Genomic DNA, 26,130 nt, shown 5'->3' on the forward strand with positions numbered 1-26,130 from the left:
ATGCAGTGTTCAAGATCACCGGTTTGGTTGCTGATCTCTAGAGTAGACTTATCCTAAAAACAGAGACATGACTTCACTTACAACTACAAAAACATCACCAACTACAGTCATCATTAGGTCTCACACTTGTAACTTTTGGGGACGTTTCTAACACAAATACACTCTGCTTTAACCTAAGCCTCCCCTAAATTGACCATGTGCTTCGTGTTGTGCGTGCCCGCGTCTGTGCATTTCATGGCGTCTGTGTAGAAATGACTAGTAAGACAAGGCTGCAAACTATTCTCACAGAACTCAAATGTGCACTTGAATCCAATAAGAAGGATCTCTCTCTCTCTCCCTCCAGCTCTGTTGATGTGCCACTGGGAGTGTAACGACTGCCCCTCCCCCTCACTGCTCAGAGCAAACACAAGCCTCATGTCCAGAATGAAGCAAAAAAAAAAAAAAAAAACATATATACATATATACATATATACATATATATATATATTCTCAATCACATTCACACCACTCTCTTATATCAGTTCCACTACATCAAGACTATTTTATGGTGATTAGCCGTTTTGTTACCATGTATTTTGCAAGGTAAGATAACCATGTCCTGCATTCAAAACCACTGAGTGTCTATGGTGGTGCTGTGCCTAATATTGTGCTCATTTGATCCAAAACCTATTTTTCCTTTATTTTGAAGGCAGAGGCTTAGATCCATTAGGTATCCACGAGAAAAGCCTTATCACATGTCAGGATTACAGTATATGGAAAATATGTGATTATAATGGAAGTCAATGGGGCCCAAAATGGTACAAGGGTAACAGGAGGTAGTACACATGTGAATCTCCTTTACTATACACCACACCATAGAGGGGATCAAATACACTCTGCTTTAACCTAAGTGAGGACAGTAAATGGCAAACTGAACTAAGGCCACTCATTAGATACTCATTAGATACTGATGAGAACATAACACTTACCTGAATGCAGTGTTCAAGATCACCGGTTTGGTTGCTGATCTCTAGAGTAGACTTATCCTAAAAACAGAGACATGACTTCACTTACAACTACAAAAACATCACCAACTACAGTCATCATTAGGTCTCACACTTGTAACTTTTGGGGACGTTTCTAACACAAATACACTCTGCTTTAACCTAAGCCTCCCCTAAATTGACCATGTGCTTTGTGTTGTGCGTGCCCGCGTCTGTGCATTTCATGGCGTCTGTGTAGAAATGACTAGTAAGACAAGGCTGCAAACTGTTCTCACAGAACTCAAATGTGCACTTGAATCCAATAAGAAGGAGAAGGATTTTGGGCAAAATACATTTATATAAAAAAAAAAAAAAATCGATTCCGGATTTTAATGAATCGATATCACATTATCCAAACCTGAATCGATTTTAATCAATGAATCGATTATTAAAACCCACCCATACTAACAACAACAAAAACATCACCAACTACGGTCATCATTAGGCCTCACACTTATAACTTTTGGGGACGGTTCTAACACAAATACACTCTGCTTTAACCTAAGTGAGGACAGTAAATGGCAAACTGAACTAAGGCCACTCATTAGATACTCATTAGATACTGATGAGAACATAACACTTACCTGAATGCAGTGTTCAAGATCACCGGTTTGGTTGCTGATCTCTAGAGTAGACTTATCCTAAAAACAGAGACATGACTTCACTTACAACTACAAAAACATCACCAACTACAGTCATCATTAGGTCTCACACTTGTAACTTTTGGGGACGTTTCTAACACAAATACACTCTGCTTTAACCTAAGCCTCCCCTAAATTGACCATGTGCTTCGTGTTGTGCGTGCCCGCGTCTGTGCATTTCATGGCGTCTGTGTAGAAATGACTAGTAAGACAAGGCTGCAAACTGTTCTCACAGAACTCAAATGTGCACTTGAATCCAATAAGAAGGAGAAGGATTTTGGGCAAAATACATTTATATAAAAAAAAAAAAAAAAAATCGATTCCGGATTTTAATGAATCGATATCACATTATCCAAACCTGAATCGATTTTAATCAATGAATCGATTATTAAAACCCACCTATACTAACAACAACAAAAACATCACCAACTACAGTCATCATTAGGCCTCACACTTATAACTTTTGGGGACGGTTCTAACACAAATACACTCTGCTTTAACCTAAGCCTCCCCTAAATTGACCGTGTGCTTCGTGTTGTGCGTGCCCGCGTCTGTGCATTTCATGGCGTCTGTGTAGAAATGACTAGTAAGACAAGGCTGCAAACTATTCTCACAGAACTCAAATGTGCACTTGAATCCAATAAGAAGGATCTCTCTCTCTCTCCCTCCAGCTCTGTTGATGTGCCACTGGGAGTGTAACGACTGCCCCTCCCCCTCACTGCTCAGAGCAAACACAAGCCTCATGTCCAGAGTGAAGCAAAAAAAAAAAAACATTTAGAGAGATTTAGAGAAAGGAAAAAAAAAAACACGGGGCAGGCTGCCGTTGTTCACTTCAAGGAGGCGGCTCTACGGGCCGTTTTGTTTGCCACCGACACACACACACACAGTATGTATATATATATATATATATATATATATATATATATATATATATATTCTCAATCACATTCACACCACTCTCTTATATCAGTTCCACTACATCAAGACTATTTTATGGTGATTAGCCGTTTTGTTACCATGTATTTTGCAAGGTAAGATAACCATGTCCTGCATTCAAAACCACTGAGTGTCTATGGTGGTGCTGTGCCTAATATTGTGCTCATTTGATCCAAAACCTATTTTTCCTTTATTTTGAAGGCAGAGGCTTAGATCCATTAGGTATCCACGAGAAAAGCCTTATCACATGTCAGGATTACAGTATATGGAAAATATGTGATTATAATGGAAGTCAATGGGGCCCAAAATGGTACAAGGGTAACAGGAGGTAGTACACATGTGATTCTCCTTTACTATACACCACACCATAGAGGGGATCAAATACACTCTGCTTTAACCTAAGTGAGGACAGTAAATGGCAAACTGAACTAAGGCCACTCATTAGATACTCATTAGATACTGATGAGAACATAACACTTACCTGAATGCAGTGTTCAAGATCACCGGTTTGGTTGCTGATCTCTAGAGTAGACTTATCCTAAAAACAGAGACATGACTTCACTTACAACTACAAAAACATCACCAACTACAGTCATCATTAGGTCTCACACTTGTAACTTTTGGGGACGTTTCTAACACAAATACACTCTGCTTTAACCTAAGCCTCCCCTAAATTGACCATGTGCTTCGTGTTGTGCGTGCCCGCGTCTGTGCATTTCATGGCGTCTGTGTAGAAATGACTAGTAAGACAAGGCTGCAAACTATTCTCACAGAACTCAAATGTGCACTTGAATCCAATAAGAAGGATCTCTCTCTCTCTCCCTCCAGCTCTGTTGATGTGCCACTGGGAGTGTAACGACTGCCCCTCCCCCTCACTGCTCAGAGCAAACACAAGCCTCATGTCCAGAATGAAGCAAAAAAAAACAAAAAAACATATATACATATATACATATATATATATATTCTCAATCACATTCACACCACTCTCTTATATCAGTTCCACTACATCAAGACTATTTTATGGTGATTAGCCGTTTTGTTACCATGTATTTTGCAAGGTAAGATAACCATGTCCTGCATTCAAAACCACTGAGTGTCTATGGTGGTGCTGTGCCTAATATTGTGCTCATTTGATCCAAAACCTATTTTTCCTTTATTTTGAAGGCAGAGGCTTAGATCCATTAGGTATCCACGAGAAAAGCCTTATCACATGTCAGGATTACAGTATATGGAAAATATGTGATTATAATGGAAGTCAATGGGGCCCAAAATGGTACAAGGGTAACAGGAGGTAGTACACATGTGAATCTCCTTTACTATACACCACACCATAGAGGGGATCAAATACACTCTGCTTTAACCTAAGTGAGGACAGTAAATGGCAAACTGAACTAAGGCCACTCATTAGATACTCATTAGATACTGATGAGAACATAACACTTACCTGAATGCAGTGTTCAAGATCACCGGTTTGGTTGCTGATCTCTAGAGTAGACTTATCCTAAAAACAGAGACATGACTTCACTTACAACTACAAAAACATCACCAACTACAGTCATCATTAGGTCTCACACTTGTAACTTTTGGGGACGTTTCTAACACAAATACACTCTGCTTTAACCTAAGCCTCCCCTAAATTGACCATGTGCTTCGTGTTGTGCGTGCCCGCGTCTGTGCATTTCATGGCGTCTGTGTAGAAATGACTAGTAAGACAAGGCTGCAAACTATTCTCACAGAACTCAAATGTGCACTTGAATCCAATAAGAAGGAGAAGGATTTTGGGCAAAATACATTTATATAAAAAAAAAAAAAAAAAAATCGATTCCGGATTTTAATGAATCGATATCACATTATCCAAACCTGAACCGATTTTAATCAATGAATCGATTATTAAAACCCACCCATACTAACAACAACAAAAACAAAAACATCACCAACTACAGTCATCATTAGGCCTCACACTTATAACTTTTGGGGACGGTTCTAACACAAATACACTCTGCTTTAACCTAAGTGAGGACAGTAAATGGCAAACTGAACTAAGGCCACTCATTAGATACTCATTAGATACTGATGAGAACATAACACTTACCTGAATGCAGTGTTCAAGATCACCGGTTTGGTTGCTGATCTCTAGAGTAGACTTATCCTAAAAACAGAGACATGACTTCACTTACAACTACAAAAACATCACCAACTACAGTCATCATTAGGTCTCACACTTGTAACTTTTGGGGACGTTTCTAACACAAATACACTCTGCTTTAACCTAAGCCTCCCCTAAATTGACCATGTGCTTCGTGTTGTGCGTGCCCGCGTCTGTGCATTTCATGGCGTCTGTGTAGAAATGACTAGTAAGACAAGGCTGCAAACTATTCTCACAGAACTCAAATGTGCACTTGAATCCAATAAGAAGGATCTCTCTCTCTCTCCCTCCAGCTCTGTTGATGTGCCACTGGGAGTGTAACGACTGCCCCTCCCCCTCACTGCTCAGAGCAAACACAAGCCTCATGTCCAGAATGAAGCAAAAAAAAACAAAAAAACATATATACATATATACATATATATATATATATATATTCTCAATCACATTCACACCACTCTCTTATATCAGTTCCACTACATCAAGACTATTTTATGGTGATTAGCCGTTTTGTTACCATGTATTTTGCAAGGTAAGATAACCATGTCCTGCATTCAAAACCACTGAGTGTCTATGGTGGTGCTGTGCCTAATATTGTGCTCATTTGATCCAAAACCTATTTTTCCTTTATTTTGAAGGCAGAGGCTTAGATCCATTAGGTATCCACGAGAAAAGCCTTATCACATGTCAGGATTACAGTATATGGAAAATATGTGATTATAATGGAAGTCAATGGGGCCCAAAATGGTACAAGGGTAACAGGAGGTAGTACACATGTGAATCTCCTTTACTATACACCACACCATAGAGGGGATCAAATACACTCTGCTTTAACCTAAGTGAGGACAGTAAATGGCAAACTGAACTAAGGCCACTCATTAGATACTCATTAGATACTGATGAGAACATAACACTTACCTGAATGCAGTGTTCAAGATCACCGGTTTGGTTGCTGATCTCTAGAGTAGACTTATCCTAAAAACAGAGACATGACTTCACTTACAACTACAAAAACATCACCAACTACAGTCATCATTAGGTCTCACACTTGTAACTTTTGGGGACGTTTCTAACACAAATACACTCTGCTTTAACCTAAGCCTCCCCTAAATTGACCATGTGCTTCGTGTTGTGCGTGCCCGCGTCTGTGCATTTCATGGCGTCTGTGTAGAAATGACTAGTAAGACAAGGCTGCAAACTGTTCTCACAGAACTCAAATGTGCACTTGAATCCAATAAGAAGGAGAAGGATTTTGGGCAAAATACATTTATATAAAAAAAAAAAAAAAAAAAAAATCGATTCCGGATTTTAATGAATCGATATCACATTATCCAAACCTGAATCGATTTTAATCAATGAATCGATTATTAAAACCCACCTATACTAACAACAACAAAAACATCACCAACTACAGTCATCATTAGGCCTCACACTTATAACTTTTGGGGACGGTTCTAACACAAATACACTCTGCTTTAACCTAAGCCTCCCCTAAATTGACCGTGTGCTTCGTGTTGTGCGTGCCCGCGTCTGTGCATTTCATGGCGTCTGTGTAGAAATGACTAGTAAGACAAGGCTGCAAACTATTCTCACAGAACTCAAATGTGCACTTGAATCCAATAAGAAGGATCTCTCTCTCTCTCCCTCCAGCTCTGTTGATGTGCCACTGGGAGTGTAACGACTGCCCCTCCCCCTCACTGCTCAGAGCAAACACAAGCCTCATGTCCAGAGTGAAGCAAAAAAAAAAAAAACATTTAGAGAGATTTAGAGAAAGGAAAAAAAAACACGGGGCAGGCTGCCGTTGTTCACTTCAAGGAGGCGGCTCTACGGGCCGTTTTGTTTGCCACCGACACACACACACACAGTATGTATGTATGTATATATGTATATATATATATATATATATATATATATATATATATATATATGTATATATTCTCAATCACATTCACACCACTCTCTTATATCAGTTCCACTACATCAAGACTATTTTATGGTGATTAGCCGTTTTGTTACCATGTATTTTGCAAGGTAAGATAACCATGTCCTGCATTCAAAACCACTGAGTGTCTATGGTGGTGCTGTGCCTAATATTGTGCTCATTTGATCCAAAACCTATTTTTCCTTTATTTTGAAGGCAGAGGCTTAGATCCATTAGGTATCCACGAGAAAAGCCTTATCACATGTCAGGATTACAGTATATGGAAAATATGTGATTATAATGGAAGTCAATGGGGCCCAAAATGGTACAAGGGTAACAGGAGGTAGTACACATGTGATTCTCCTTTACTATACACCACACCATAGAGGGGATCAAATACACTCTGCTTTAACCTAAGTGAGGACAGTAAATGGCAAACTGAACTAAGGCCACTCATTAGATACTCATTAGATACTGATGAGAACATAACACTTACCTGAATGCAGTGTTCAAGATCACCGGTTTGGTTGCTGATCTCTAGAGTAGACTTATCCTAAAAACAGAGACATGACTTCACTTACAACTACAAAAACATCACCAACTACAGTCATCATTAGGTCTCACACTTGTAACTTTTGGGGACGTTTCTAACACAAATACACTCTGCTTTAACCTAAGCCTCCCCTAAATTGACCATGTGCTTCGTGTTGTGCGTGCCCGCGTCTGTGCATTTCATGGCGTCTGTGTAGAAATGACTAGTAAGACAAGGCTGCAAACTATTCTCACAGAACTCAAATGTGCACTTGAATCCAATAAGAAGGATCTCTCTCTCTCTCCCTCCAGCTCTGTTGATGTGCCACTGGGAGTGTAACGACTGCCCCTCCCCCTCACTGCTCAGAGCAAACACAAGCCTCATGTCCAGAATGAAGCAAAAAAAAACAAAAAAACATATATACATATATACATATATACATATATATATATATATTCTCAATCACATTCACACCACTCTCTTATATCAGTTCCACTACATCAAGACTATTTTATGGTGATTAGCCGTTTTGTTACCATGTATTTTGCAAGGTAAGATAACCATGTCCTGCATTCAAAACCACTGAGTGTCTATGGTGGTGCTGTGCCTAATATTGTGCTCATTTGATCCAAAACCTATTTTTCCTTTATTTTGAAGGCAGAGGCTTAGATCCATTAGGTATCCACGAGAAAAGCCTTATCACATGTCAGGATTACAGTATATGGAAAATATGTGATTATAATGGAAGTCAATGGGGCCCAAAATGGTACAAGGGTAACAGGAGGTAGTACACATGTGAATCTCCTTTACTATACACCACACCATAGAGGGGATCAAATACACTCTGCTTTAACCTAAGTGAGGACAGTAAATGGCAAACTGAACTAAGGCCACTCATTAGATACTGATGAGAACATAACACTTACCTGAATGCAGTGTTCAAGATCACCGGTTTGGTTGCTGATCTCTAGAGTAGACTTATCCTAAAAACAGAGACATGACTTCACTTACAACTACAAAAACATCACCAACTACAGTCATCATTAGGTCTCACACTTGTAACTTTTGGGGACGTTTCTAACACAAATACACTCTGCTTTAACCTAAGCCTCCCCTAAATTGACCATGTGCTTCGTGTTGTGCGTGCCCGCGTCTGTGCATTTCATGGCGTCTGTGTAGAAATGACTAGTAAGACAAGGCTGCAAACTATTCTCACAGAACTCAAATGTGCACTTGAATCCAATAAGAAGGAGAAGGATTTTGGGCAAAATACATTTATATAAAAAAAAAAAAAAAAAATCGATTCCGGATTTTAATGAATCGATATCACATTATCCAAACCTGAACCGATTTTAATCAATGAATCGATTATTAAAACCCACCCATACTAACAACAACAAAAACAAAAACATCACCAACTACAGTCATCATTAGGCCTCACACTTATAACTTTTGGGGACGGTTCTAACACAAATACACTCTGCTTTAACCTAAGTGAGGACAGTAAATGGCAAACTGAACTAAGGCCACTCATTAGATACTGATGAGAACATAACACTTACCTGAATGCAGTGTTCAAGATCACCGGTTTGGTTGCTGATCTCTAGAGTAGACTTATCCTAAAAACAGAGACATGACTTCACTTACAACTACAAAAACATCACCAACTACAGTCATCATTAGGTCTCACACTTGTAACTTTTGGGGACGTTTCTAACACAAATACACTCTGCTTTAACCTAAGCCTCCCCTAAATTGACCATGTGCTTCGTGTTGTGCGTGCCCGCGTCTGTGCATTTCATGGCGTCTGTGTAGAAATGACTAGTAAGACAAGGCTGCAAACTATTCTCACAGAACTCAAATGTGCACTTGAATCCAATAAGAAGGATCTCTCTCTCTCTCCCTCCAGCTCTGTTGATGTGCCACTGGGAGTGTAACGACTGCCCCTCCCCCTCACTGCTCAGAGCAAACACAAGCCTCATGTCCAGAATGAAGCAAAAAAAAACAAAAAAACATATATACATATATACATATATATATATATATATATTCTCAATCACATTCACACCACTCTCTTATATCAGTTCCACTACATCAAGACTATTTTATGGTGATTAGCCGTTTTGTTACCATGTATTTTGCAAGGTAAGATAACCATGTCCTGCATTCAAAACCACTGAGTGTCTATGGTGGTGCTGTGCCTAATATTGTGCTCATTTGATCCAAAACCTATTTTTCCTTTATTTTGAAGGCAGAGGCTTAGATCCATTAGGTATCCACGAGAAAAGCCTTATCACATGTCAGGATTACAGTATATGGAAAATATGTGATTATAATGGAAGTCAATGGGGCCCAAAATGGTACAAGGGTAACAGGAGGTAGTACACATGTGAATCTCCTTTACTATACACCACACCATAGAGGGGATCAAATACACTCTGCTTTAACCTAAGTGAGGACAGTAAATGGCAAACTGAACTAAGGCCACTCATTAGATACTCATTAGATACTGATGAGAACATAACACTTACCTGAATGCAGTGTTCAAGATCACCGGTTTGGTTGCTGATCTCTAGAGTAGACTTATCCTAAAAACAGAGACATGACTTCACTTACAACTACAAAAACATCACCAACTACAGTCATCATTAGGTCTCACACTTGTAACTTTTGGGGACGTTTCTAACACAAATACACTCTGCTTTAACCTAAGCCTCCCCTAAATTGACCATGTGCTTCGTGTTGTGCGTGCCCGCGTCTGTGCATTTCATGGCGTCTGTGTAGAAATGACTAGTAAGACAAGGCTGCAAACTGTTCTCACAGAACTCAAATGTGCACTTGAATCCAATAAGAAGGAGAAGGATTTTGGGCAAAATACATTTATATAAAAAAAAAAAAAAAAAAAATCGATTCCGGATTTTAATGAATCGATATCACATTATCCAAACCTGAATCGATTTTAATCAATGAATCGATTATTAAAACCCACCTATACTAACAACAACAAAAACATCACCAACTACAGTCATCATTAGGCCTCACACTTATAACTTTTGGGGACGGTTCTAACACAAATACACTCTGCTTTAACCTAAGCCTCCCCTAAATTGACCGTGTGCTTCGTGTTGTGCGTGCCCGCGTCTGTGCATTTCATGGCGTCTGTGTAGAAATGACTAGTAAGACAAGGCTGCAAACTATTCTCACAGAACTCAAATGTGCACTTGAATCCAATAAGAAGGATCTCTCTCTCTCTCCCTCCAGCTCTGTTGATGTGCCACTGGGAGTGTAACGACTGCCCCTCCCCCTCACTGCTCAGAGCAAACACAAGCCTCATGTCCAGAGTGAAGCAAAAAAAAAAAAACATTTAGAGAGATTTAGAGAAAGGAAAAAAAAACACGGGGCAGGCTGCCGTTGTTCACTTCAAGGAGGCGGCTCTACGGGCCGTTTTGTTTGCCACCGACACACACACACACAGTATGTATGTATGTGTATATATATATATATATATATATACATATATATACATATATATATATATATATATATATATTCTCAATCACATTCACACCACTCTCTTATATCAGTTCCACTACATCAAGACTATTTTATGGTGATTAGCCGTTTTGTTACCATGTATTTTGCAAGGTAAGATAACCATGTCCTGCATTCAAAACCACTGAGTGTCTATGGTGGTGCTGTGCCTAATATTGTGCTCATTTGATCCAAAACCTATTTTTCCTTTATTTTGAAGGCAGAGGCTTAGATCCATTAGGTATCCACGAGAAAAGCCTTATCACATGTCAGGATTACAGTATATGGAAAATATGTGATTATAATGGAAGTCAATGGGGCCCAAAATGGTACAAGGGTAACAGGAGGTAGTACACATGTGATTCTCCTTTACTATACACCACACCATAGAGGGGATCAAATACACTCTGCTTTAACCTAAGTGAGGACAGTAAATGGCAAACTGAACTAAGGCCACTCATTAGATACTCATTAGATACTGATGAGAACATAACACTTACCTGAATGCAGTGTTCAAGATCACCGGTTTGGTTGCTGATCTCTAGAGTAGACTTATCCTAAAAACAGAGACATGACTTCACTTACAACTACAAAAACATCACCAACTACAGTCATCATTAGGTCTCACACTTGTAACTTTTGGGGACGTTTCTAACACAAATACACTCTGCTTTAACCTAAGCCTCCCCTAAATTGACCATGTGCTTCGTGTTGTGCGTGCCCGCGTCTGTGCATTTCATGGCGTCTGTGTAGAAATGACTAGTAAGACAAGGCTGCAAACTATTCTCACAGAACTCAAATGTGCACTTGAATCCAATAAGAAGGATCTCTCTCTCTCTCCCTCCAGCTCTGTTGATGTGCCACTGGGAGTGTAACGACTGCCCCTCCCCCTCACTGCTCAGAGCAAACACAAGCCTCATGTCCAGAATGAAGCAAAAAAAAACAAAAAAACATATATACATATATACATATATATATATATTCTCAATCACATTCACACCACTCTCTTATATCAGTTCCACTACATCAAGACTATTTTATGGTGATTAGCCGTTTTGTTACCATGTATTTTGCAAGGTAAGATAACCATGTCCTGCATTCAAAACCACTGAGTGTCTATGGTGGTGCTGTGCCTAATATTGTGCTCATTTGATCCAAAACCTATTTTTCCTTTATTTTGAAGGCAGAGGCTTAGATCCATTAGGTATCCACGAGAAAAGCCTTATCACATGTCAGGATTACAGTATATGGAAAATATGTGATTATAATGGAAGTCAATGGGGCCCAAAATGGTACAAGGGTAACAGGAGGTAGTACACATGTGAATCTCCTTTACTATACACCACACCATAGAGGGGATCAAATACACTCTGCTTTAACCTAAGTGAGGACAGTAAATGGCAAACTGAACTAAGGCCACTCATTAGATACTCATTAGATACTGATGAGAACATAACACTTACCTGAATGCAGTGTTCAAGATCACCGGTTTGGTTGCTGATCTCTAGAGTAGACTTATCCTAAAAACAGAGACATGACTTCACTTACAACTACAAAAACATCACCAACTACAGTCATCATTAGGTCTCACACTTGTAACTTTTGGGGACGTTTCTAACACAAATACACTCTGCTTTAACCTAAGCCTCCCCTAAATTGACCATGTGCTTCGTGTTGTGCGTGCCCGCGTCTGTGCATTTCATGGCGTCTGTGTAGAAATGACTAGTAAGACAAGGCTGCAAACTATTCTCACAGAACTCAAATGTGCACTTGAATCCAATAAGAAGGAGAAGGATTTTGGGCAAAATACATTTATATAAAAAAAAAAAAAAAAAAATCGATTCCGGATTTTAATGAATCGATATCACATTATCCAAACCTGAACCGATTTTAATCAATGAATCGATTATTAAAACCCACCCATACTAACAACAACAAAAACAAAAACATCACCAACTACAGTCATCATTAGGCCTCACACTTATAACTTTTGGGGACGGTTCTAACACAAATACACTCTGCTTTAACCTAAGTGAGGACAGTAAATGGCAAACTGAACTAAGGCCACTCATTAGATACTCATTAGATACTGATGAGAACATAACACTTACCTGAATGCAGTGTTCAAGATCACCGGTTTGGTTGCTGATCTCTAGAGTAGACTTATCCTAAAAACAGAGACATGACTTCACTTACAACTACAAAAACATCACCAACTACAGTCATCATTAGGTCTCACACTTGTAACTTTTGGGGACGTTTCTAACACAAATACACTCTGCTTTAACCTAAGCCTCCCCTAAATTGACCATGTGCTTCGTGTTGTGCGTGCCCGCGTCTGTGCATTTCATGGCGTCTGTGTAGAAATGACTAGTAAGACAAGGCTGCAAACTATTCTCACAGAACTCAAATGTGCACTTGAATCCAATAAGAAGGATCTCTCTCTCTCTCCCTCCAGCTCTGTTGATGTGCCACTGGGAGTGTAACGACTGCCCCTCCCCCTCACTGCTCAGAGCAAACACAAGCCTCATGTCCAGAATGAAGCAAAAAAAAAAACAAAAAAACATATATACATATATACATATATACATATATATATATATTCTCAATCACATTCACACCACTCTCTTATATCAGTTCCACTACATCAAGACTATTTTATGGTGATTAGCCGTTTTGTTACCATGTATTTTGCAAGGTAAGATAACCATGTCCTGCATTCAAAACCACTGAGTGTCTATGGTGGTGCTGTGCCTAATATTGTGCTCATTTGATCCAAAACCTATTTTTCCTTTATTTTGAAGGCAGAGGCTTAGATCCATTAGGTATCCACGAGAAAAGCCTTATCACATGTCAGGATTACAGTATATGGAAAATATGTGATTATAATGGAAGTCAATGGGGCCCAAAATGGTACAAGGGTAACAGGAGGTAGTACACATGTGAATCTCCTTTACTATACACCACACCATAGAGGGGATCAAATACACTCTGCTTTAACCTAAGTGAGGACAGTAAATGGCAAACTGAACTAAGGCCACTCATTAGATACTCATTAGATACTGATGAGAACATAACACTTACCTGAATGCAGTGTTCAAGATCACCGGTTCGGTTGCTGATCTCTAGAGTAGACTTATCCTAAAAACAGAGACATGACTTCACTTACAACTACAAAAACATCACCAACTACAGTCATCATTAGGTCTCACACTTGTAACTTTTGGGGACGTTTCTAACACAAATACACTCTGCTTTAACCTAAGCCTCCCCTAAATTGACCATGTGCTTCGTGTTGTGCGTGCCCGCGTCTGTGCATTTCATGGCGTCTGTGTAGAAATGACTAGTAAGACAAGGCTGCAAACTGTTCTCACAGAACTCAAATGTGCACTTGAATCCAATAAGAAGGAGAAGGATTTTGGGCAAAATACATTTATATAAAAAAAAAAAAAAAAAAAAATCGATTCCGGATTTTAATGAATCGATATCACATTATCCAAACCTGAATCGATTTTAATCAATGAATCGATTATTAAAACCCACCTATACTAACAACAACAAAAACATCACCAACTACAGTCATCATTAGGCCTCACACTTATAACTTTTGGGGACGGTTCTAACACAAATACACTCTGCTTTAACCTAAGCCTCCCCTAAATTGACCGTGTGCTTCGTGTTGTGCGTGCCCGCGTCTGTGCATTTCATGGCGTCTGTGTAGAAATGACTAGTAAGACAAGGCTGCAAACTATTCTCACAGAACTCAAATGTGCACTTGAATCCAATAAGAAGGATCTCTCTCTCTCTCCCTCCAGCTCTGTTGATGTGCCACTGGGAGTGTAACGACTGCCCCTCCCCCTCACTGCTCAGAGCAAACACAAGCCTCATGTCCAGAGTGAAGCAAAAAAAAAAAAAACATTTAGAGAGATTTAGAGAAAGGAAAAAAAAACACGGGGCAGGCTGCCGTTGTTCACTTCAAGGAGGCGGCTCTACGGGCCGTTTTGTTTGCCACCGACACACACGCACACAGTATGTATATGTGTATATGTGTGTATATATATATATATATATATATATATATATATATATATATTCTCAATCACATTCACACCACTCTCTTATATCAGTTCCACTACATCAAGACTATTTTATGGTGATTAGCCGTTTTGTTACCATGTATTTTGCAAGGTAAGATAACCATGTCCTGCATTCAAAACCACTGAGTGTCTATGGTGGTGCTGTGCCTAATATTGTGCTCATTTGATCCAAAACCTATTTTTCCTTTATTTTGAAGGCAGAGGCTTAGATCCATTAGGTATCCACGAGAAAAGCCTTATCACATGTCAGGATTACAGTATATGGAAAATATGTGATTATAATGGAAGTCAATGGGGCCCAAAATGGTACAAGGGTAACAGGAGGTAGTACACATGTGAATCTCCTTTACTATACACCACACCATAGAGGGGATCAAATACACTCTGCTTTAACCTAAGTGAGGACAGTAAATGGCAAACTGAACTAAGGCCACTCATTAGATACTCATTAGATACTGATGAGAACATAACACTTACCTGAATGCAGTGTTCAAGATCACCGGTTTGGTTGCTGATCTCTAGAGTAGACTTATCCTAAAAACAGAGACATGACTTCACTTACAACTACAAAAACATCACCAACTACAGTCATCATTAGGTCTCACACTTGTAACTTTTGGGGACGTTTCTAACACAAATACACTCTGCTTTAACCTAAGCCTCCCCTAAATTGACCATGTGCTTCGTGTTGTGCGTGCCCGCGTCTGTGCATTTCATGGCGTCTGTGTAGAAATGACTAGTAAGACAAGGCTGCAAACTATTCTCACAGAACTCAAATGTGCACTTGAATCCAATAAGAAGGATCTCTCTCTCTCTCCCTCCAGCTCTGTTGATGTGCCACTGGGAGTGTAACGACTGCCCCTCCCCCTCACTGCTCAGAGCAAACACAAGCCTCATGTCCAGAATGAAGCAAAAAAAAACAAAAAAACATATATACATATATACATATATACATATATATATATATTCTCAATCACATTCACACCACTCTCTTATATCAGTTCCACTACATCAAGACTATTTTATGGTGATTAGCCGTTTTGTTACCATGTATTTTGCAAGGTAAGATAACCATGTCCTGCATTCAAAACCACTGAGTGTCTATGGTGGTGCTGTGCCTAATATTGTGCTCATTTGATCCAAAACCTATTTTTCCTTTATTTTGAAGGCAGAGGCTTAGATCCATTAGGTATCCACGAGAAAAGCCTTATCACATGTCAGGATTACAGTATATGGAAAATATGTGATTATAATGGAAGTCAATGGGGCCCAAAATGGTACAAGGGTAACAGGAGGTAGTACACATGTGAATCTCCTTTACTATACACCACACCATAGAGGGGATCAAATACACTCTGCTTTAACCTAAGTGAGGACAGTAAATGGCAAACTGAACTAAGGCCACTCATTAGATACTGATGAGAACATAACACTTACCTGAATGCAGTGTTCAAGATCACCGGTTTGGTTGCTGATCTCTAGAGTAGACTTATCCTAAAAACAGAGACATGACTTCACTTACAACTACAAAAACATCACCAACTACAGTCATCATTAGGTCTCACACTTGTAACTTTTGGGGACGTTTCTAACACAAATACACTCTGCTTTAACCTAAGCCTCCCCTAAATTGACCATGTGCTTCGTGTTGTGCGTGCCCGCGTCTGTGCATTTCATGGCGTCTGTGTAGAAATGACTAGTAAGACAAGGCTGCAAACTATTCTCACAGAACTCAAATGTGCACTTGAATCCAATAAGAAGGAGAAGGATTTTGGGCAAAATACATTTATATAAAAAAAAAAAAAAAAAAATCGATTCCGGATTTTAATGAATCGATATCACATTATCCAAACCTGAACCGATTTTAATCAATGAATCGATTATTAAAACCCACCCATACTAACAACAACAAAAACAAAAACATCACCAACTACAGTCATCATTAGGCCTCACACTTATAACTTTTGGGGACGGTTCTAACACAAATACACTCTGCTTTAACCTAAGTGAGGACAGTAAATGGCAAACTGAACTAAGGCCACTCATTAGATACTCATTAGATACTGATGAGAACATAACACTTACCTGAATGCAGTGTTCAAGATCACCGGTTTGGTTGCTGATCTCTAGAGTAGACTTATCCTAAAAACAGAGACATGACTTCACTTACAACTACAAAAACATCACCAACTACAGTCATCATTAGGTCTCACACTTGTAACTTTTGGGGACGTTTCTAACACAAATACACTCTGCTTTAACCTAAGCCTCCCCTAAATTGACCATGTGCTTCGTGTTGTGCGTGCCCGCGTCTGTGCATTTCATGGCGTCTGTGTAGAAATGACTAGTAAGACAAGGCTGCAAACTATTCTCACAGAACTCAAATGTGCACTTGAATCCAATAAGAAGGATCTCTCTCTCTCTCCCTCCAGCTCTGTTGATGTGCCACTGGGAGTGTAACGACTGCCCCTCCCCCTCACTGCTCAGAGCAAACACAAGCCTCATGTCCAGAATGAAGCAAAAAAAAACAAAAAAACATATATACATATATACATATATATATATATATATATTCTCAATCACATTCACACCACTCTCTTATATCAGTTCCACTACATCAAGACTATTTTATGGTGATTAGCCGTTTTGTTACCATGTATTTTGCAAGGTAAGATAACCATGTCCTGCATTCAAAACCACTGAGTGTCTATGGTGGTGCTGTGCCTAATATTGTGCTCATTTGATCCAAAACCTATTTTTCCTTTATTTTGAAGGCAGAGGCTTAGATCCATTAGGTATCCACGAGAAAAGCCTTATCACATGTCAGGATTACAGTATATGGAAAATATGTGATTATAATGGAAGTCAATGGGGCCCAAAATGGTACAAGGGTAACAGGAGGTAGTACACATGTGAATCTCCTTTACTATACACCACACCATAGAGGGGATCAAATACACTCTGCTTTAACCTAAGTGAGGACAGTAAATGGCAAACTGAACTAAGGCCACTCATTAGATACTCATTAGATACTGATGAGAACATAACACTTACCTGAATGCAGTGTTCAAGATCACCGGTTTGGTTGCTGATCTCTAGAGTAGACTTATCCTAAAAACAGAGACATGACTTCACTTACAACTACAAAAACATCACCAACTACAGTCATCATTAGGTCTCACACTTGTAACTTTTGGGGACGTTTCTAACACAAATACACTCTGCTTTAACCTAAGCCTCCCCTAAATTGACCATGTGCTTCGTGTTGTGCGTGCCCGCGTCTGTGCATTTCATGGCGTCTGTGTAGAAATGACTAGTAAGACAAGGCTGCAAACTGTTCTCACAGAACTCAAATGTGCACTTGAATCCAATAAGAAGGAGAAGGATTTTGGGCAAAATACATTTATATAAAAAAAAAAAAAAAAAAAATCGATTCCGGATTTTAATGAATCGATATCACATTATCCAAACCTGAATCGATTTTAATCAATGAATCGATTATTAAAACCCACCTATACTAACAACAACAAAAACATCACCAACTACAGTCATCATTAGGCCTCACACTTATAACTTTTGGGGACGGTTCTAACACAAATACACTCTGCTTTAACCTAAGCCTCCCCTAAATTGACCGTGTGCTTCGTGTTGTGCGTGCCCGCGTCTGTGCATTTCATGGCGTCTGTGTAGAAATGACTAGTAAGACAAGGCTGCAAACTATTCTCACAGAACTCAAATGTGCACTTGAATCCAATAAGAAGGATCTCTCTCTCTCTCCCTCCAGCTCTGTTGATGTGCCACTGGGAGTGTAACGACTGCCCCTCCCCCTCACTGCTCAGAGCAAACACAAGCCTCATGTCCAGAGTGAAGCAAAAAAAAAAAAACATTTAGAGAGATTTAGAGAAAGGAAAAAAAAACACGGGGCAGGCTGCCGTTGTTCACTTCAAGGAGGCGGCTCTACGGGCCGTTTTGTTTGCCACCGACACACACACACACAGTATGTATGTATGTGTATATATATATATATATATATATACATATATATACATATATATATATATATATATATATATTCTCAATCACATTCACACCACTCTCTTATATCAGTTCCACTACATCAAGACTATTTTATGGTGATTAGCCGTTTTGTTACCATGTATTTTGCAAGGTAAGATAACCATGTCCTGCATTCAAAACCACTGAGTGTCTATGGTGGTGCTGTGCCTAATATTGTGCTCATTTGATCCAAAACCTATTTTTCCTTTATTTTGAAGGCAGAGGCTTAGATCCATTAGGTATCCACGAGAAAAGCCTTATCACATGTCAGGATTACAGTATATGGAAAATATGTGATTATAATGGAAGTCAATGGGGCCCAAAATGGTACAAGGGTAACAGGAGGTAGTACACATGTGATTCTCCTTTACTATACACCACACCATAGAGGGGATCAAATACACTCTGCTTTAACCTAAGTGAGGACAGTAAATGGCAAACTGAACTAAGGCCACTCATTAGATACTCATTAGATACTGATGAGAACATAACACTTACCTGAATGCAGTGTTCAAGATCACCGGTTTGGTTGCTGATCTCTAGAGTAGACTTATCCTAAAAACAGAGACATGACTTCACTTACAACTACAAAAACATCACCAACTACAGTCATCATTAGGTCTCACACTTGTAACTTTTGGGGACGTTTCTAACACAAATACACTCTGCTTTAACCTAAGCCTCCCCTAAATTGACCATGTGCTTCGTGTTGTGCGTGCCCGCGTCTGTGCATTTCATGGCGTCTGTGTAGAAATGACTAGTAAGACAAGGCTGCAAACTATTCTCACAGAACTCAAATGTGCACTTGAATCCAATAAGAAGGATCTCTCTCTCTCTCCCTCCAGCTCTGTTGATGTGCCACTGGGAGTGTAACGACTGCCCCTCCCCCTCACTGCTCAGAGCAAACACAAGCCTCATGTCCAGAATGAAGCAAAAAAAAAAAAAAAAACATATATACATATATACATATATATATATATTCTCAATCACATTCACACCACTCTCTTATATCAGTTCCACTACATCAAGACTATTTTATGGTGATTAGCCGTTTTGTTACCATGTATTTTGCAAGGTAAGATAACCATGTCCTGCATTCAAAACCACTGAGTGTCTATGGTGGTGCTGTGCCTAATATTGTGCTCATTTGATCCAAAACCTATTTTTCCTTTATTTTGAAGGCAGAGGCTTAGATCCATTAGGTATCCACGAGAAAAGCCTTATCACATGTCAGGATTACAGTATATGGAAAATATGTGATTATAATGGAAGTCAATGGGGCCCAAAATGGTACAAGGGTAACAGGAGGTAGTACACATGTGAATCTCCTTTACTATACACCACACCATAGAGGGGATCAAATACACTCTGCTTTAACCTAAGTGAGGACAGTAAATGGCAAACTGAACTAAGGCCACTCATTAGATACTCATTAGATACTGATGAGAACATAACACTTACCTGAATGCAGTGTTCAAGATCACCGGTTTGGTTGCTGATCTCTAGAGTAGACTTATCCTAAAAACAGAGACATGACTTCACTTACAACTACAAAAACATCACCAACTACAGTCATCATTAGGTCTCACACTTGTAACTTTTGGGGACGTTTCTAACACAAATACACTCTGCTTTAACCTAAGCCTCCCCTAAATTGACCATGTGCTTCGTGTTGTGCGTGCCCGCGTCTGTGCATTTCATGGCGTCTGTGTAGAAATGACTAGTAAGACAAGGCTGCAAACTATTCTCACAGAACTCAAATGTGCACTTGAATCCAATAAGAAGGAGAAGGATTTTGGGCAAAATACATTTATATAAAAAAAAAAAAAAAAAAATCGATTCCGGATTTTAATGAATCGATATCACATTATCCAAACCTGAACCGATTTTAATCAATGAATCGATTATTAAAACCCACCCATACTAACAACAACAAAAACAAAAACATCACCAACTACAGTCATCATTAGGCCTCACACTTATAACTTTTGGGGACGGTTCTAACACAAATACACTCTGCTTTAACCTAAGTGAGGACAGTAAATGGCAAACTGAACTAAGGCCACTCATTAGATACTCATTAGATACTGATGAGAACATAACACTTACCTGAATGCAGTGTTCAAGATCACCGGTTTGGTTGCTGATCTCTAGAGTAGACTTATCCTAAAAACAGAGACATGACTTCACTTACAACTACAAAAACATCACCAACTACAGTCATCATTAGGTCTCACACTTGTAACTTTTGGGGACGTTTCTAACACAAATACACTCTGCTTTAACCTAAGCCTCCCCTAAATTGACCATGTGCTTCGTGTTGTGCGTGCCCGCGTCTGTGCATTTCATGGCGTCTGTGTAGAAATGACTAGTAAGACAAGGCTGCAAACTATTCTCACAGAACTCAAATGTGCACTTGAATCCAATAAGAAGGATCTCTCTCTCTCTCCCTCCAGCTCTGTTGATGTGCCACTGGGAGTGTAACGACTGCCCCTCCCCCTCACTGCTCAGAGCAAACACAAGCCTCATGTCCAGAATGAAGCAAAAAAAAAAACAAAAAAACATATATACATATATACATATATACATATATATATATATTCTCAATCACATTCACACCACTCTCTTATATCAGTTCCACTACATCAAGACTATTTTATGGTGATTAGCCGTTTTGTTACCATGTATTTTGCAAGGTAAGATAACCATGTCCTGCATTCAAAACCACTGAGTGTCTATGGTGGTGCTGTGCCTAATATTGTGCTCATTTGATCCAAAACCTATTTTTCCTTTATTTTGAAGGCAGAGGCTTAGATCCATTAGGTATCCACGAGAAAAGCCTTATCACATGTCAGGATTACAGTATATGGAAAATATGTGATTATAATGGAAGTCAATGGGGCCCAAAATGGTACAAGGGTAACAGGAGGTAGTACACATGTGAATCTCCTTTACTATACACCACACCATAGAGGGGATCAAATACACTCTGCTTTAACCTAAGTGAGGACAGTAAATGGCAAACTGAACTAAGGCCACTCATTAGATACTCATTAGATACTGATGAGAACATAACACTTACCTGAATGCAGTGTTCAAGATCACCGGTTCGGTTGCTGATCTCTAGAGTAGACTTATCCTAAAAACAGAGACATGACTTCACTTACAACTACAAAAACATCACCAACTACAGTCATCATTAGGTCTCACACTTGTAACTTTTGGGGACGTTTCTAACACAAATACACTCTGCTTTAACCTAAGCCTCCCCTAAATTGACCATGTGCTTCGTGTTGTGCGTGCCCGCGTCTGTGCATTTCATGGCGTCTGTGTAGAAATGACTAGTAAGACAAGGCTGCAAACTGTTCTCACAGAACTCAAATGTGCACTTGAATCCAATAAGAAGGAGAAGGATTTTGGGCAAAATACATTTATATAAAAAAAAAAAAAAAAAAAAATCGATTCCGGATTTTAATGAATCGATATCACATTATCCAAACCTGAATCGATTTTAATCAATGAATCGATTATTAAAACCCACCTATACTAACAACAACAAAAACATCACCAACTACAGTCATCATTAGGCCTCACACTTATAACTTTTGGGGACGGTTCTAACACAAATACACTCTGCTTTAACCTAAGCCTCCCCTAAATTGACCGTGTGCTTCGTGTTGTGCGTGCCCGCGTCTGTGCATTTCATGGCGTCTGTGTAGAAATGACTAGTAAGACAAGGCTGCAAACTATTCTCACAGAACTCAAATGTGCACTTGAATCCAATAAGAAGGATCTCTCTCTCTCTCCCTCCAGCTCTGTTGATGTGCCACTGGGAGTGTAACGACTGCCCCTCCCCCTCACTGCTCAGAGCAAACACAAGCCTCATGTCCAGAGTGAAGCAAAAAAAAAAAAAACATTTAGAGAGATTTAGAGAAAGGAAAAAAAAACACGGGGCAGGCTGCCGTTGTTCACTTCAAGGAGGCGGCTCTACGGGCCGTTTTGTTTGCCACCGACACACACGCACACAGTATGTATATGTGTATATGTGTGTATATATATATATATATATATATATATATATATATATATATATATATATTCTCAATCACATTCACACCACTCTCTTATATCAGTTCCACTACATCAAGACTATTTTATGGTGATTAGCCGTTTTGTTACCATGTATTTTGCAAGGTAAGATAACCATGTCCTGCATTCAAAACCACTGAGTGTCTATGGTGGTGCTGTGCCTAATATTGTGCTCATTTGATCCAAAACCTATTTTTCCTTTATTTTGAAGGCAGAGGCTTAGATCCATTAGGTATCCACGAGAAAAGCCTTATCACATGTCAGGATTACAGTATATGGAAAATATGTGATTATAATGGAAGTCAATGGGGCCCAAAATGGTACAAGGGTAACAGGAGGTAGTACACATGTGAATCTCCTTTACTATACACCACACCATAGAGGGGATCAAATACACTCTGCTTTAACCTAAGTGAGGACAGTAAATGGCAAACTGAACTAAGGCCACTCATTAGATACTCATTAGATACTGATGAGAACATAACACTTACCTGAATGCAGTGTTCAAGATCACCGGTTTGGTTGCTGATCTCTAGAGTAGACTTATCCTAAAAACAGAGACATGACTTCACTTACAACTACAAAAACATCACCAACTACAGTCATCATTAGGTCTCACACTTGTAACTTTTGGGGACGTTTCTAACACAAATACACTCTGCTTTAACCTAAGCCTCCCCTAAATTGACCATGTGCTTCGTGTTGTGCGTGCCCGCGTCTGTGCATTTCATGGCGTCTGTGTAGAAATGACTAGTAAGACAAGGCTGCAAACTATTCTCACAGAACTCAAATGTGCACTTGAATCCAATAAGAAGGATCTCTCTCTCTCTCCCTCCAGCTCTGTTGATGTGCCACTGGGAGTGTAACGACTGCCCCTCCCCCTCACTGCTCAGAGCAAACACAAGCCTCATGTCCAGAATGAAGCAAAAAAAAAAAAAAAAACATATATACATATATACATATATATATATATTCTCAATCACATTCACACCACTCTCTTATATCAGTTCCACTACATCAAGACTATTTTATGGTGATTAGCCGTTTTGTTACCATGTATTTTGCAAGGTAAGATAACCATGTCCTGCATTCAAAACCACTGAGTGTCTATGGTGGTGCTGTGCCTAATATTGTGCTCATTTGATCCAAAACCTATTTTTCCTTTATTTTGAAGGCAGAGGCTTAGATCCATTAGGTATCCACGAGAAAAGCCTTATCACATGTCAGGATTACAGTATATGGAAAATATGTGATTATAATGGAAGTCAATGGGGCCCAAAATGGTACAAGGGTAACAGGAGGTAGTACACATGTGAATCTCCTTTACTATACACCACACCATAGAGGGGATCAAATACACTCTGCTTTAACCTAAGTGAGGACAGTAAATGGCAAACTGAACTAAGGCCACTCATTAGATACTCATTAGATACTGATGAGAACATAACACTTACCTGAATGCAGTGTTCAAGATCACCGGTTTGGTTGCTGATCTCTAGAGTAGACTTATCCTAAAAACAGAGACATGACTTCACTTACAACTACAAAAACATCACCAACTACAGTCATCATTAGGTCTCACACTTGTAACTTTTGGGGACGTTTCTAACACAAATACACTCTGCTTTAACCTAAGCCTCCCCTAAATTGACCATGTGCTTCGTGTTGTGCGTGCCCGCGTCTGTGCATTTCATGGCGTCTGTGTAGAAATGACTAGTAAGACAAGGCTGCAAACTATTCTCACAGAACTCAAATGTGCACTTGAATCCAATAAGAAGGAGAAGGATTTTGGGCAAAATACATTTATATAAAAAAAAAAAAAAAAAAATCGATTCCGGATTTTAATGAATCGATATCACATTATCCAAACCTGAACCGATTTTAATCAATGAATCGATTATTAAAACCCACCCATACTAACAACAACAAAAACAAAAACATCACCAACTACAGTCATCATTAGGCCTCACACTTATAACTTTTGGGGACGGTTCTAACACAAATACACTCTGCTTTAACCTAAGTGAGGACAGTAAATGGCAAACTGAACTAAGGCCACTCATTAGATACTCATTAGATACTGATGAGAACATAACACTTACCTGAATGCAGTGTTCAAGATCACCGGTTTGGTTGCTGATCTCTAGAGTAGACTTATCCTAAAAACAGAGACATGACTTCACTTACAACTACAAAAACATCACCAACTACAGTCATCATTAGGTCTCACACTTGTAACTTTTGGGGACGTTTCTAACACAAATACACTCTGCTTTAACCTAAGCCTCCCCTAAATTGACCATGTGCTTCGTGTTGTGCGTGCCCGCGTCTGTGCATTTCATGGCGTCTGTGTAGAAATGACTAGTAAGACAAGGCTGCAAACTATTCTCACAGAACTCAAATGTGCACTTGAATCCAATAAGAAGGATCTCTCTCTCTCTCCCTCCAGCTCTGTTGATGTGCCACTGGGAGTGTAACGACTGCCCCTCCCCCTCACTGCTCAGAGCAAACACAAGCCTCATGTCCAGAATGAAGCAAAAAAAAAAACAAAAAAACATATATACATATATACATATATACATATATATATATATTCTCAATCACATTCACACCACTCTCTTATATCAGTTCCACTACATCAAGACTATTTTATGGTGATTAGCCGTTTTGTTACCATGTATTTTGCAAGGTAAGATAACCATGTCCTGCATTCAAAACCACTGAGTGTCTATGGTGGTGCTGTGCCTAATATTGTGCTCATTTGATCCAAAACCTATTTTTCCTTTATTTTGAAGGCAGAGGCTTAGATCCATTAGGTATCCACGAGAAAAGCCTTATCACATGTCAGGATTACAGTATATGGAAAATATGTGATTATAATGGAAGTCAATGGGGCCCAAAATGGTACAAGGGTAACAGGAGGTAGTACACATGTGAATCTCCTTTACTATACACCACACCATAGAGGGGATCAAATACACTCTGCTTTAACCTAAGTGAGGACAGTAAATGGCAAACTGAACTAAGGCCACTCATTAGATACTCATTAGATACTGATGAGAACATAACACTTACCTGAATGCAGTGTTCAAGATCACCGGTTCGGTTGCTGATCTCTAGAGTAGACTTATCCTAAAAACAGAGACATGACTTCACTTACAA

The 26,130-nt window shown here is 39.3% G+C and overlaps 2 protein-coding genes across 5 annotated transcripts in view; both read right to left on the reverse strand.

The window, feature by feature from the left end:
- plekhh2 (pleckstrin homology domain containing, family H (with MyTH4 domain) member 2) overlaps positions 1–26,130 on the reverse strand; it is a 273,542-nt gene that overhangs the window by 41,171 nt on the left and 206,241 nt on the right. The gene's annotated exons all lie outside the window — the stretch shown is intronic.
- Positions 1–26,130, reverse strand: part of LOC146656056 (uncharacterized) — a 45,221-nt gene that overhangs the window by 9,570 nt on the left and 9,521 nt on the right. The window contains exons 6-8 of the mRNA XM_085428813.1: positions 26,044–26,100; positions 21,962–22,018; positions 13,811–13,867 (exon numbers count right to left, since the gene is read on the reverse strand). Of these exons, the coding sequence (XP_085284939.1) occupies positions 13,811–13,867; positions 21,962–22,018; positions 26,044–26,100 (171 nt within the window). The remainder of the gene's footprint in view (positions 1–13,810; positions 13,868–21,961; positions 22,019–26,043; positions 26,101–26,130) is intronic.

The sequence above is a fragment of the Rhamphochromis longiceps genome, linkage group LG13 (genome assembly GCF_057381845.1).
Source record: "Rhamphochromis longiceps isolate RC_006_pf linkage group LG13, R_longiceps_female_GT1.1, whole genome shotgun sequence".
Taxonomy (NCBI): Eukaryota; Metazoa; Chordata; class Actinopteri; order Cichliformes; family Cichlidae; genus Rhamphochromis; species Rhamphochromis longiceps.